At 42.0% G+C, this 15,056-nt stretch overlaps 1 protein-coding gene across 1 annotated transcript in view; it reads left to right on the forward strand.

Moving 5' to 3' along the window:
- The window catches only part of adcy9 (adenylate cyclase 9), a 31,721-nt gene extending 16,796 nt beyond the window's left edge, over window positions 1-14,925 (forward strand). Inside the window, exons 3-10 of the mRNA XM_026947982.3 lie at window positions 166-273; window positions 1,226-1,467; window positions 1,570-1,672; window positions 2,975-3,183; window positions 4,634-4,793; window positions 5,666-5,814; window positions 6,047-6,073; window positions 6,357-14,925. Coding sequence (XP_026803783.3) covers window positions 166-273; window positions 1,226-1,467; window positions 1,570-1,672; window positions 2,975-3,183; window positions 4,634-4,793; window positions 5,666-5,814; window positions 6,047-6,073; window positions 6,357-7,677 — 2,319 coding nt within the window. The 3' untranslated portion in view covers window positions 7,678-14,925. The remainder of the gene's footprint in view (window positions 1-165; window positions 274-1,225; window positions 1,468-1,569; window positions 1,673-2,974; window positions 3,184-4,633; window positions 4,794-5,665; window positions 5,815-6,046; window positions 6,074-6,356) is intronic.
- Window positions 14,926-15,056: the final 131 nt, after the last annotated feature.

The raw sequence follows: 15,056 nt of genomic DNA on the forward strand, positions 1-15,056 counted from the left end.
CACACGCACACACACACACACACGACGCACACACCCATGTCTACTCTTTGGTCCACACATCTCCGTGTCACGTGTATATAAAGCCATTTACAGGCCATTAATGCGTGCTCTCTCTCTCTCTCCCTCTCTCTCTCTCTCTCTCTCTCTCTTTATTGCTGTCTCTAGACTCCATGCATGTCCTGTACTGTAGTAGTGGAGGCTGCTGGGAATTTGCTGCCTGATGAGACGACACAAAATGGCTGCCAGGATGAATACAAAGCCAACAGCAGCAAGGTGAACACTTCAACATAGAGCAACAAACACAAATCACACTCTTGATCAAACCAGAGACTAGTGAATGTGTTAGTCGACTAGTCTACACAACCCGACAGTAATCTGAATGGACCCGAAAAAAAATCAGCTCGAGCACCTGCGTAGGCCGACTCTGAATACAGAGTGTGTGTAAATATTGACCTATCTTTTGATGAGTGTGTTTGGCTGTTGCTCTCTTGATGATGTCACCATGCGGCTTCTCCTCAGGATAATCCACAGGACGGTGGCTGATGGAAACACACAATGATAAATTTCCATTTATATTTCACTTCGTTTAATGCTCTTGACATTTACAAAACATTTGAATGGAAGTGTATATGGGGTGCCGCTGATCTCACTAACAATCAGATCAAGTGCTTTGACATACGCAGGAAATGAGCTTGTGCCCTTATTGATAAATTCGCCCAAACACACTGCCACGAAGCGAATTTTAGCTAAGAGCCTTTCAGACTTTATTTAAGACTATACATATATTAAAACAAACCCACACACACACACACACACAGAGGCAACAAACAGTTTAACTACGATGTACTCACTAGTGTTTTATTCTAGAGGCTTTGTTCATGCAGCACAACAGATGTGATTTATTTCTTAAATCCTATTTTTAGGATTTTTGCAGTGAAATGACTGAGTTTGATGGGCTTGTTCAGACTGTAGTGGCATTTACACACACACACACACACACACACACCACACACACATCTAGTTTGGTTGCCATAGTAACAATGCTGGCATGTGTACGAGTAGCATAGAGCAGCCGAGAGTATTACAGCATTGATTGTGATTTATATAATTACATTATAAGGGCAGTGTACGCAAAATGACATGCGGCATTTAACCAAAACATTTATTTAAGAAATGTAATTTAGGTGAAGTTAGGCATCTAAATGGGATCTTCTGTCCTCCTCAGTTCCCGAAAGCGGTGAACGGGCTTCTCAGTCCGCTGTGCGAGGAGGCTGTCCGGGCGAGCCAGGCCTCCCTGTGCGAGATGCTGCAGAAGGAGAGGAGTCTGGGGGCGGGGTCGACAGGGGGAGGTGGCGCCGGGACCGGAGGAGGTGGAGCCATGGACCACTCGGCATTAATTCCACTCCGCAGCAAAGGGTTCAGAGAGAAGAGCGACGTGCACTTTGTGGAAGTCATTAAGGAGGACAGGTGAGAAAAAGAGACAGGTGGAGAGAAAGAGAGACGTTGAGTTTGACATTTTGTTTCTGTAACTTGTTTCTTTTTCTTTTGTGCTCATTCTTCCTCTGTCAGCTTGATGAAAGATTATTTCTTCAAGCCGCCAATCAACAAACTGAGCCTGAACTTCCTAGAGAAATCTCTGGAGTCTGCCTATCGTAAAAACTACCAGCAGGAGGTACACACACACATACACACACACACATGTTTTTTTGCTTTTTCTTTGGTGTCCACCATGTTGCTCATAATGGTTCATTATTATGCAATAATGCTTTGATGCTGCAGGTATGTTCTGGTTCGTAAGCACTATCATTAGGCCACTAGGGCTGTGTCCCAAACCACTCCTTCCCCCACTTTTTCACACTGTACGCTACATAAACGCCATCACAAATGTCATGCAATCATTAGTCCACTGTGATTGTGTTCCAAAACTCACATCCTGTTAACCTTAAAGTTGATGTAAAAGAAACATTACAAAATGTCTCTTCATCTATCATTAGTCAAAATTGGACATGTCCCAAATCACAACTTATTCATTGTATAAACCACGAAAACACCGTAATAAATATCTCACCATCACCAGTCCAAATTGGACGTGTCCCAAATCAGAACCTGTTCACTATATAAGCCACAGAAATACTATCACAAATATCTCATCATCACAATGTCCCAAATCAGGCCATCACAAATGTCTCACCATTGGCACCCAGGCATTTCACAACCCTGTGATTTGGGACACGTTCATAATAAACTGATGATGGTGAGAAATTTGTGAGGGTGTTTATAGCCTATAGAGTAAAGAGAGGGTGGTTTGGAGCACATCCGCAGTGGAATGATGGTGGTGAGATTGTTGTGGGAAATAGAGTGCGGTTTGGGCCACATCCACAGGTGCCTGTGGGCTGATGAAGGAGGGATGTGTCCCAAACCACACGCCCTATTGAAGTGCAATTGGTAGGGTATAATCGCTCAAGAGCTGCACCTTAGTGGATACACAATAATACACTGAGATCAGAAACGGTCTGTGACGGACTCGACGTCCCGCCTTCCTCGGCACACTGGCACTGTGGGTGTGTCCCAAACCACAGCCCATTTCCTATATAGGTCACTTTAGGACCAACAAAACCATTTCACTACCATCCTTCCACTGCAGATGTGTTCCAAACCACACTCTTTACTGTATAGACTATAAACACCCTCGCAGATGTACTTACTTTGTGGCTGTGTCCAGATGGATTGTGAAGTATTCTTCTCCTATACACAACTAAAACAACTTCTATATTCCCAAATCACATACTCTGCATTTTGCACTATGCAAAATAGTGCACTATATAGTGAACAAAATGTGGTTTGGGACACTTTTTTTAAAAATATATATCCCAGTGTTAATTAAACATAAAATATTAATAACAGCAGCCGTTCACAGCCCTCATCTGGCACTACATAGAGTCAGTCTCTCTCTCTCTCTCTCTCTCTCTCTCAGGTGATAAGCCACACCCCCGTGCAGACGTTCGCCAGTCCTGTGTTTAGCTCTCTGCTGGACGTGCTGCTGTCGTGCGCCGTCTTCCTCGCACTCACGCTCGCCTGCTTCCTCTACCCGATGGTTAATATGGAGATGCCTCCTGCCACCACGGTCGGCCTGGCGGTGACCGCCGCTGTACTCGAGCTCGTGTCTCTCATCCTGTCCATTCGGTGAGCGAACAACAGAACAGCGAGATAGCAGTTAAAATTCACTAAGGCAAATTTTCAGCTCCACTGTGAATATCTTTTTTTGTGTCTCAGTTATTGCAGGTGACATTGCTTGTATTTATTTTTTCATTTCTGACAGGCTGAGGTTTTTGTTATTTTTTCTGCCGTAGTAGTACACATCCACTTGCAAATTTTTTTCATGCCCTTCCATTGTCTCTCTCTGCTCTTCTGTGTGGTGGCCTGTAGATTTGGAGGGAAGATATTAATCTGAGCCTGAAGGCTTAGCGTCTTTCAGATGTCTCTGGTTGAAGTACTTCACTTTTATCGTATAATCTGAAATAGTAGCTAAGAATTATGACACTGCTATGTGAAGCTTGTTTGGTTACTTGCTAATTCTTCAGTGCTGCCGCACCTCGTACCAGTGCCAAGCACAGTAGCGTGTTAGTCTTGCTGTGCTCAGATTAAATTGTAAATAAGTGTAGGGACAATGGTAGGTGTACCTAATAACAAGCTATTTTGGAGTTTACAGACGAACATGGAGTATTTCACCTGCAAATGAGACTGAAAGAAAGCATCATTCGTCCTTTCTTCATGCACCTCAGCATGCATTAAGAATAGTGGTGTGTCTCTCCTTGCTGAGAGTCTGACAGTCACAGAGGCCACGCCTCCTTCAGTAACGCTGACAGTCACAGAGGCCACGCCTCCTTCAATCAGACTGACAGTCACAGAGGCCACACCTCCTTCAGTAACGCTGACAGTCACTGAGGCCACGCCTCCTTCAATCAGACTGACAGTCACAGAGGCCACGCCTCCTTCAGTAACACTGACAGTCACAGAGGCCACGCCTCCTTCAATCAGACTGACACAGAGGCCACGCCTCCTTCAATCAGACTGACAGTCACAGAGGCCACACCTCCTTCAGTAACGCTGACAGTCACTGAGGCCACGCCTCCTTCAATCAGACTGACAGTCACAGAGGCCACGCCTCCTTCAGTAACACTGACAGTCACAGAGGCCACGCCTCCTTCAATCAGACTGACAGTCACAGAGGCCACACCTCCTTCAGTAACGCTGACAGTCACTGAGGCCACGCCTCCTTCAATCAGACTGACAGTCACAGAGGCCACGCCTCCTTCAGTAACGCTGACAGTCACAGAGGCCACGCCTCCTTCAATCAGACTGACAGTCACAGAGGCCACGCCTCCTTCAGTAACACTGACAGTCACAGAGGCCACGCCTCCTTCAATCAGACTGAAAGACTCAGAAAAGCATGGAGGGAAAGAGAAACACAGTGCCAAGGGACATTATTAATCATTACCTGTACAGAGATTTATTTAGTTTAAATACACGCTGTTTCCTGTCAGTGCAGCCGCGTCTTTAAAATGCACCAGAGCCCCAGTGTGAATTAGTGAATTTTTACACCCCCAATTAACCCTCACTTCCATCCACACAGTATGACCTTCTACCTGGACAACGTGTTCAGCTGCACTCAGTCACTTCTGAAGCTGGTGTCCGGCTGGGTGCCCCGTCACGTGGTCGGCGCTGTGCTCGTGTCACTTCCTGCCATCTCGGTTTTCTCGCACCTGGCCTGCAGCCTCCACCTGCACATTCAGGTAAGAGAAAAAGAGAGCTAAGGACATGGAGGTTTTAGTAATAGTTCTGTTTTTTTAATGTAGTTTGTGTTTTAAGATTCTTTTGCTGTTGAGAATTACTAGTAGCGCTCATTAATGATGAAGTAGATTACACGTAATGGCATTAATTGATTGAGTTTTTTTTTTTTTTAGTGTACATTACACAGGTGAGAGAGATGCATTAATAGTCTTTCACACACAACACTGAACTTTGATTGGTCAGAAGGTGTCAATTAATTTCCTATAACAGCAGCATTTATGTTAATACGATTGTTGTTATACGTTATTGTTTCTATAATAGCAGGGAATTACAGGGAACTAGTAACTAGTTCGTCTATGCCAGGCGATCGACAAAGTGTGTAACTGTTGATGTGGTGAAGGTTTCTGTAAGGAGGCGTTTATTTAGTTAGCATTTTCGAAAGGCGTCTCAGCGACAGTCGGCGGTAAACTGTAAGCTTTCCGACACGGGAAAGTCTTCATTTCTCAGCAGTGCTCCATTTACACCCACTTTCTTATTTCCAGTTAAATCACCTGACTTCAGTGTAACGTCAACTGAGAATGATCTATAAAATATCTGTTTCAAAAGTCACCCGGGACACTGTACATGGATTTTATGGCTACTTTTAAGATCAAAGTCCAGCTATTTGTGGAGCTGGCAATTAAAGAGTAATTAAAAATAGGTTCTGATGACACGCAGGAAACGTGTAAAACCATTACAGTAATATAAAATAGATATGTGCATGTGGCACTTACTGATGGGTAGAAAACAACAGGACTAGGCCTAGGAGGCTTGCTGTATGCAGGTCCCTGTTGCCGTTAATACATTAACTCGTGTCTTTTTCTCGTTGCGGTAGGTAACGATGTTCCTGTGCAGCGCCATCATCATTGCCATCATCCAGTACTGCAATTTCTGCCAGCTGAGTTTCTGGATGCGCTCGGTTCTGGCCACCGCCGCTGGAGTGTCTCTGCTTGCTGTACTCTACAGTGCCCCCGCCAGGCCAAGGTCAGACACCACAGCACTTTTTCAAAGGAAAATATCTTCTAGATGTATAATTTAGCTCAGTTCTAATTCAACACCATGCTTAACATGGCAGTGGATCGGTGTTATTTTTAAATTGGGTTCCAAAGTATGTTATGTGCAGGTATTCACAAGCATTGTTAATATGTATGAACTGTCTCAAGGTTGAGCAGTGTGCATTTCCTCCAGTTACTGATGGTACTTTTTTGTCTTCCAGCACCAGCATCGGTTTTCCAGTGACTGGGTAAGTGTGTTTTTAGGCTGCCTAGGAGATGACCCCTAGTGAACTGCACACTGATTTTAGATCCATTTGGAGCCTGACTCAGGCATAGCCTCCAACGTGAACTTGCTAACTAGTGGGCTAATGGGTTTCATTATTAAAGTAGTAAAGTTTGTATATCACGCAGCATATAAAAGTATTATATACAAATAACAGCTAGTAAAAGTGTCAAACCTTTAGTAACTGTATTTAGTATTTCGGTAACTGAGTCTGAGTCACTGCGTCTCTTTTCCCGCCACTGTTACAGGAACATGAGTAACAACAGTCTTGACGCAAGCTGGACAAGTAAATTGAATCCCACCAGCTCTAGACCAGCTCTAGACCTCCTGGTTCCAGAGATGCTCTTGTCATTCTTCCTGCTGCTGCTTCTTGTGTGGTTCCTGAACCGTGAGTTTGAGGTCAGCTACCGCCTGCACTACCATGGCAACGTCGAGGCCGACAAGCACCGCATCAAGATCCAGACCATGCGCGACCAGGCCGACTGGCTGCTGCGCAACATCATCCCCATCCACGTGGCCGAACAGCTGAAAGTGACGCAGAGCTACTCCAAGGACCACGACAACGTCGGCGTGATCTTTGCCAGCATTGTGAACTTCAGCGAGTTCTACGAGGAGAGCTTCGAGGGTGGTAAAGAGTGTTACCGCGTGCTGAACGAGCTCATCGGCGACTTCGATGAGATGCTGCGTAAGCCGGCGTTCTCCAGCGTGGAGAAGATCAAGACCATCGGTGCCACCTACATGGCGGCGTCGGGGCTAAACGGACGGCAGTGCCGCGATCAGACGCATCCGCACGCTCACCTGCGCGCCCTTTTCGAATTTGCGCTGGAGATGATGCGCGTAGTGGACGACTTCAACAAGAACATGCTCGGCTTCCAGTTCAAGCTGCGCATCGGCTTCAATCACGGACCGCTGACCGCCGGCGTCATTGGCACCACCAAGCTGCTTTATGACATCTGGGGCGACACGGTGAACATCGCCAGCCGGATGGACAGTACTGGTGTCGAGTGCCGCGTTCAGGTGAGTGAGGAGAGCCACGCCGTGCTTAGCGCGATGGACTATGCCTTTGATTACCGCGGCACAGTTAACGTCAAAGGGAAGGGGCAGATGAGGACCTATCTGTACCCCAAACTTAACGAGAGCGGGTCCAAACAATCCTCCGAGCCTCCGAGCAAGGAAGAGAATACCAACAAACTGCCCAACAAGGCATTCGCCGTGGCACCCAATTCACCACCCGCGTCATCGTCTGCAGCCAATCACGGTCGTTCCTCTTCTTCCCCCAGTGCCTGTCGAAACAACCGCGGGGTGCCACAGGGACCTAGCGTAGGCCCGTCTAATTTGTCAGAAGAATGGCACAAAGACACTTTCAGAGACCCTTTGCTCACAGGCGAGTCTTCGGAGAGTTCTCCACCTGCACCAACTTTTGGTGGCGCACAGCCACCTTCAATAGCACAGATTAGCGCTCCGCTAGCCAGACCAGAGACACCTTTACGAGTTGCAGAACAGGATGAGGAGGAAGAAGAAGAAGAGGCAAATGAACGCTCAAGGCTCCGAGTGGGAGAGAGGCTTTAATCTGCCCCCTGAAGCTGCTGATCTTCACTGTCTATCTGCCTCACTTCTCTCTTTTCTGGGGCATGAGGGTATATATTTCACTGAGGTTCACCTCCTGAGGTGCCTTAATAATCAACAGTAGATGTAGGAGACCAGTCTGTTTGGTCTCGTCCTTAAAGAACCCTATAATGTTAAACTAAAGAAGGTTGTTTAGGGGGGGTTTCTGTGTGGATCACAGTCTGGCACAAAATGAAAGACAGGAAGAAGTCGAGTGGCGGGTTTTTACGTTTCTGAGGTTCTCATTATTTCGGCGGCGTGCTTTTTATGTTCGTTAAAGTGCCTTCGGTAAAGATGAATACGCGCACACGATCAGATAACTACATGAACAAATCGGAGATGATGGAACAATGCTAGCATGCCGTTTTTAAAGACTATGACAACGGACAATTCTGTGGTTTTTCGATTTATTTTCCTAATACAGTTTTGTTAATATATTGCAGTTATTTTTGCTGTATTTGTTTCTTAATTTCAAAATATTGACATGTGACCTTAAGGATGAAAAAAGTGCCAGTGGCTAGAAGTAAGCAGAAGTGTTGAATCCTAGATCAGGGGAATTTAATTTTATTAGGTTAGATCATTGCTCTTGGGCAATCACTACTTTCACAAAAAGTTTGTAAGGAGTTTAAAATTTGAACTGCTTTTTTGTTGTTGCTAGGAGCAAGTCTAAGCACAGCTATCCAATCAAGTTTTAGCAAAATGCACACGGAAAGATTTGAGGTGTTACTGTCTGCTGTCTAATCCTAAACATTAGAGATGGATGGAGGTTGCGTTTGGGCTACAACGCTGTTCACGGGGCCTGTGCTAGCGTCGCGAGATAATTGCTAGCAAGGGGATAGGCAACGCACAATGCAACAAAATACCTGAAATGCAGCCGAACACTTTCCAGTAGGCATGTGCTGATATAAAATTTTATTTTTCATTTGTCTGCTTTAATCACCGTTTGCAATAATAGTACCCTGTTGTATTTTTTTATTTCACTACAAAAAAAAAAAATTGTACCTCAGTTGGGGCACGAGTTCAGCCCACTGTTTTTTCAAAGTTAAAATTTTATCGCACATACTGAGAGCTATCACGGAATATAAATTTATTAAGCAATTAAGCACATTAAGCAATTTTGGTTAAACAAGGCTTTACTGATATGTCATTTCGTCAAACTCCTGTGAAGTCCTATAAACTGCAAAACCTGAATATATGACATTACCACGTCTAACGTCTTGTTTAAGACAGTAAGAAAAGTCGATAACAAGTAAATCCAGAGTGATACAACTGTTTCACCTTGATGGAAAGAGATTGCATGTTTGAATACTGAGGGTGCCATAATAATTGCACTCTGTAAATAAATTGGCCATGTTTTCTGAAGACGTTAAGAAAAACACTGGGTCTCATTACTCAGTGTTCGTGTAAAATTGTGTGTAAATATCTTCATAGGCCAGACCGAACAAATTTACAAAAGTTTTACATTTAGCCACGCCCACAATACTCCTTAAAAGGCAAAGTTCACAGAGAGCTGAAAATGACAAAATGGCGACTAAACGGTGAAAGCGTGCCTCCTAAACACGACATGCGTTAGTGACGTAGCTCAGCCGCTGCGGTGCGTTGGCTACCACAGACGCGCACTAACGCTTCCTCCTTTTATAGAGCGCCGTTACTTTTATTCTAACTGAACACTTTTTCATTCAATCCTTGTGTATAATTGAAACAAATAAGCGATTCAAACATGACTTCTATAACTTTTCATCATCAAATATACGTTTTGAAGCCAATCAATCGACGTTCACATTAGTGAGTCTCCTTATGCGTAAATTTTGCACAAAAATTGCACAAACTCAGAGCTTTTGTAGGATCGTAGGACGCGAACGTTTTTCCGAACTAATTAAATTTTCGCGAACGGCGCATTTCCTGTATATACGCTCCTGCGAATGATTTACGAACGAATTGGTTTGTATTCAGCTTATAAGTGAGGCCGTTATTACTGATTCATTGGCGTGATTTTTAAAAAAATACAGATTTGTGAAACCTTTATCGGCAAAGCCCTAATTTATTTATTGGCGCATGCCTACTTGTGTATTTACATTTACATACATAAAGGGAGTATTGTCATACTTTTGATCACTTTAGCCCCATTCCAGTGACTTCTCCTAGCTTTGGTGGAGTTTCACATCACGTTACACTGTGCAGTGCTGTGCAGCAATACAGCGAAACCTCGAATTCATGACATTTCAGCCCAACAGCACAAAATATCATTTAAGAGAATACAGTAAAGGAATCATAAGGGATCTTTTTTTTTTTTTTTTTTTTTTCCCTCCAACAGCGAAGCATTTAGCCCAGTAATTACTGTGAATGATTTGTATTTGTTCTAAGAAGAGTTTTCTATTAATTGTTTCCTTAATCTTTTCTGAAGTAGGATGAAAGCATTCTCTGAAGCACTTCAGACGATGATAAAAAAAAACACTTCAATATTTATGTCGGACATAGGACATGTCCTGTTTGAGTGGGATTGATTTCTCGGATCGTGCCAGTAGCGTTTAGTGTTTGGTGGCCTTGGTTGGAACCTTTCTGCTGTATCTGTGTGTTTCCAGTCATGCCATGTGATAAAATGGGTTGCTCTCTTTGGTGGAATTGAATTTCCTTATTTTCTTTCTCTAGTGCCTTTTGTTTTTCTTTTCTTTTTTTCCCCCCGAGTGTCAGAAAGTGATGCTGTTGGTCACTGTGTGGTGGAATTGTGCAAAATGCATTCTGACTGCTTTCTCTTAAAGTCTTTTTCTCTTCGCTCAGTTCTCTCCGTAGTCTTTCTGCCTCTTCTGCCACTTTTGTTCCCCCCCCTTTCAATCAGTCCACAAGGGAATAATCTTTTTTACGGCATTACCTTTGAATCATGTAGCAGATTAAGAGCTGAGGAAGTCACGTATTTGCGTCGTTACATTTGTTCTTTAGCACAGCGTCTTATGAGTGAGGAAGAATCCAGTCCAAGCTTGAGCAGTTGAAGGTTGAAGGACTTGCAGATGGGTTCTCTGCCGTCACCATCAAAAATCTGCTGGTCTGGAAACAGGAACGTCAGAGCTTGGTTGCCGTGCCGACTGCACAACCCAATCACTAACCACCGTTTGAAAAATGTGGAAAATGCACAGGGACTTTGAAGATTATTTGAAGATTATTCATGTAAAAATACTAAACAAATTTTTACAATTGCTGCATCTCACTAATTTCTAAGTACGAAATAAAACACTCATTTACTTTTAATGAAACAATTTAGTTCCTTGTGTGACAAGAAACACTTTACCTCTGAGTGTTACAAAGTGCTGACACTGGAGACTCCTTCTGTAAATGTCTCAATGCAGAATCCTTCACATCAATAATTATATGTTTTTTTTTACTTTTTGTTAAATAACAGCACAGTTTCAAAATCTGTAGCCATCTTGGTTCGGTGGTTCTTACAAAGCTTCACACGTTCCTCGGTCCAGCAGCAGATCCAAGTGATGGTGGTTAACTGTAGCTCTCTGGCAGTCCTGGGATTTGAACCCACAACCTTCTGGTGCCAAGCACTGCATTATGACAATAAACTCATTACATTCGCTGCTGACTTGAAGCAGAAGGTCCTGAGACTTTCCCTTTCTTTTCGTCTCCGAAAATGATCCAGTGCCTTTTTTTTTTTTTTTTTTTTCTTTTTTCCTCTAGCACTTTCTCATAAATGAAATAAATCGTATCGCAAGACCTTTTATTGTGCGTTTAACTTCCAGCTACATGGAAATAGAAAAAAAAAAAAAAAAGATCAACACTGTGTATCTTGATATGGAAATAACTTGGGATGGAAAAGGGATTTCTTTCTTTCTTTCTTTAAAAAAAAAAAAAAAAAAAAAAAAAAATCGATTTATTGTATGGTGCACTGCTTTCGACCACGCCACACTAAAGTCTGAGTCACTCCAGATGTTATGTATCACACCATCAGCAAGAAAATGTTTAAAAAAAAAACTAAAGAAAAAAAAAAAACAATGCGAGCTGACAGTATTTAAACTTAATTACTCATTCATGCCTAGCTATGTGTTAGATTTTTTTTTTTTTTTTTTTTTTTTGAAGTACCAAAATATGAATTTGTATGATGTTAAATGGAGACTAATGAGACAGTTAGAATGTTTGGTGCGCCGTTTTCACTCCAACTCCCCCGTACCCATGAGCACTTGCTACAGCTCTGATACCCTGTAGAGGCTAAAGGGAATAAACTTGAGGTTGTGTTCCAGTACTGATTTTACCACTCCATCGCTGACTTTCACCCTGCGGGAATCCATTTATCCCTACTGAGATCTTGACCTCTGACCCTAAATGGAGTAATTTCCAGTGGCTGAAGTTTGCTTCTTGCATGTAAGGGAAGTATTACGTATAGGCTTATAAACTAACATGCACACGATTCCAACCTCAAGCTTAAAGAGGGCCACGTCCTCTATCGCAGTCTGATGCTGGTGGGAGAGAGACGTCAAATTACGTGCTGAGGAAAGCTTCAGTGTTTTTAGTTCTGTTACTCGATTTTGTCTGTTTTTTAGATAAGTGACGTTAAATGACGTTTTTGTGTCGGTTTGAGGGCCGAGGGATCGAGTCAGGACCGATGCTGACTTTAGAAACATGAGATGATTATGGAGTAACAAGAAAATGCATTCAGGTCGTCTTCTGTAGGCGACACAATGGTGAACACCATGACTTTTTGTTATTGGCACTCGGAAAGTCTGCGTTTGTAGAAAATTGTGTATTCCTGAGCGTAGTTTCCTGTATCACTGTAGCAAGGCATCAAAATCGTACATTCTACGTCTAAACCGTAAAAATCTTGGCAGGTCTGACTAAGCTTACTTTGGGTTTTATGGCGCCGACAACTCCTTATGTTTTTCCCAGCGAGTTGTCAGGTGAACCAACAGCCATACTAGCTAGTCAGTTATGACCGTTTACAGAGTTTGAAGTAATTTCTTTGTTCCTGCTAACATTTCAGTCCATGTTACTCACTCCAGTCCTTTTCCTCAAGCTACTCACGTGGTACGGGGGAAGTCAGCGATGGTATGTCAGAAACAGTATTGGGACACAGCGTACGTGTAAAATTGTAATTGTAACTGTAATAAGAGGAGAAGCTAGCGTGCTAGCTGGGAAACCAGCTAGCAAACCAACTTAGAAGATATTTTAATAAAATAAAATCGCTCCCATTGATGAGTCTAAGGGGCGTAATTTTAGCGGGAATTTCAATTCATTTAATCCAGAGAGGAGAAATCAGTAGAAAAGTCGTGCCTTTATGTTGGAAGCTGATTATTTATCTTAAAGATGAATATGTGTTTGAAAAAAATGGATTAGGTTTTGGCGTGGTACCAAAGGTGAAAAAAATCAAAAATGTGCCATCAAATCTACCTTTTTAATGAGTATTATATATTTGCCATATGGGAGGATGTTATTATGTGAACCAAAGAGATCTGACAGAAATTTATTTTGCCTTCGATGTTTATTTTTTTGTGTGTAGTATATGTCACATGTTTGAATATGATTTTATTATTATTATTTTTCTGTGCACATTATACATTTAATCCATACATGAGCATAATCTGTATACATTTGCACAATTCACTTTGTATGTACATATCCATATGTATTAATGTCTTTTTTTTTTTTTTTTTTTTTTTTTTTGAAAATTTCAAGATTGAAAATAACGTGCATGTGCCAGATTTGGAGAGCAGGAAAAAAAAAAACATGAAAAAGAAAAAAAAAAAAAAAAAGCTATTGTCACTGGTGTGTTGGTGTGCGGTTGTGATTTCTTTGAGTGTGTGTGAGATGATGTCAGCTGGAAGAAGACAAAAATATATAAATGGGAAAAGGGTGTATATTTGTTATTTGTTACTTTAAAGGCACATTAGATGTTTTTTTTTTCCAGTTAATTTTCTCTTAAATAATTTTAGAAATTGGATTGAATTTTTTTCCCTCAATACAGCTATTGTTTAGATTTCTTTTTATTCCTTTGCTCAAAGATTAATCAAGGAAATTGACCTCGCATGGCATCTTTAAAAGTATTGAATGCATTCCAGAGCAGTAAACTGTGTACATTTAGATATTTCTCGCTGTTCAGAAATGCTTGAAGCCTGTTCATTCACTGTCTTTCAGTCTTTTACTTTCAATAACTGCGAAGCTGCAGGAGGATTATTAGGGGGCCAAGCACCAATGTTGGGCTTGTGTGTTTTGATAATGATACGGGAGGAGAAATGTGCCGTGACAGTCTGGATTTATAACCTAGAAATCTGAATTTTTCATTCCTTTATTTGAATTTGTAAGTGAGGTTTTGTAGTTGAAACTCAGTTTTATGAATGAAATTCAACTTTATAATCATCAGGTGGAGAAATTTCAAATTTAAGTATTTTGTGGCACCAAACTGTTAAAACGTTACGTCCGGCGTGTGTGGATTTGCTTGCAGCCAGTGATGTTTTAAAAATTTGACCTAAGAACTGAATTTCAAACAGATTGTGCCACAAAATTATTTAAATTTTTTATTACAATCACTACACATGATATATGTGTAGTGATTGTATGATATATATTTCTGTCCTAACACGCAAATTCAAGCAATAAGATTGCAATTTTGATGTAATTCGACTAAAAGAATTACTCGTATGAAAAATTGAAATAACGGCATTAAAATTCAGACTTTGAAATTCATTTCTCGTTCCACGTCACTAGGGCCTGTTTTAATCATCTTCCTGTGGATTTTAAACTCGAGAGCGCATTTCCTTGATTTCTTCCTGTAACGAGAAGAAAAAGCGCAAGGTACGGAAAGCCATGGAATAAAATTTCAGTTTGATGATTTTAAATAATAGCGTAAAAGTTCCTTTATTTATCGATTTGAAATTCAGATTGTCGTGGCACATTTTCCGTCCGTAACGTCAATGTGTTATGATCAAAGCATCCGCGAGCCGCCTTGGAAATAAATCATACAGTTTGTTTATACAGTGTTAGAAAAAAATTATCTTTAATTGAAATCATTAGGAAAATAAAAATGGATCAAGATGTCGTATTCGTAGCCGTTCTGTCGATAACAAACACAAAATGCGATGCTTCTTCTGAACCGAATCTCAGCTCGCTCAGTACTTCCTACGTAGATCGATCTATCTATCTATCTATCTATCTGTGTGGTGTACTCAATAAGTGTTTAAAAGCGCGCACTTTACAGTATTATTTAGAGAAAATAAGGCGTTTGGGAGTTGGAGGTGTATTTCTGGTACTTTGTCGCCCCCTATCGGTGGAGCTGCGCATGCGCGCTTCTGCGTGACGCTCGCCTCATTACGTAAGCGCGTGCATGCGCGTGCGAGCCCCTCCCCCTCTAGCTG

This window comes from Pangasianodon hypophthalmus, chromosome 25 (assembly GCF_027358585.1).
Source record: "Pangasianodon hypophthalmus isolate fPanHyp1 chromosome 25, fPanHyp1.pri, whole genome shotgun sequence".
Taxonomy (NCBI): domain Eukaryota; kingdom Metazoa; phylum Chordata; class Actinopteri; order Siluriformes; family Pangasiidae; genus Pangasianodon; species Pangasianodon hypophthalmus.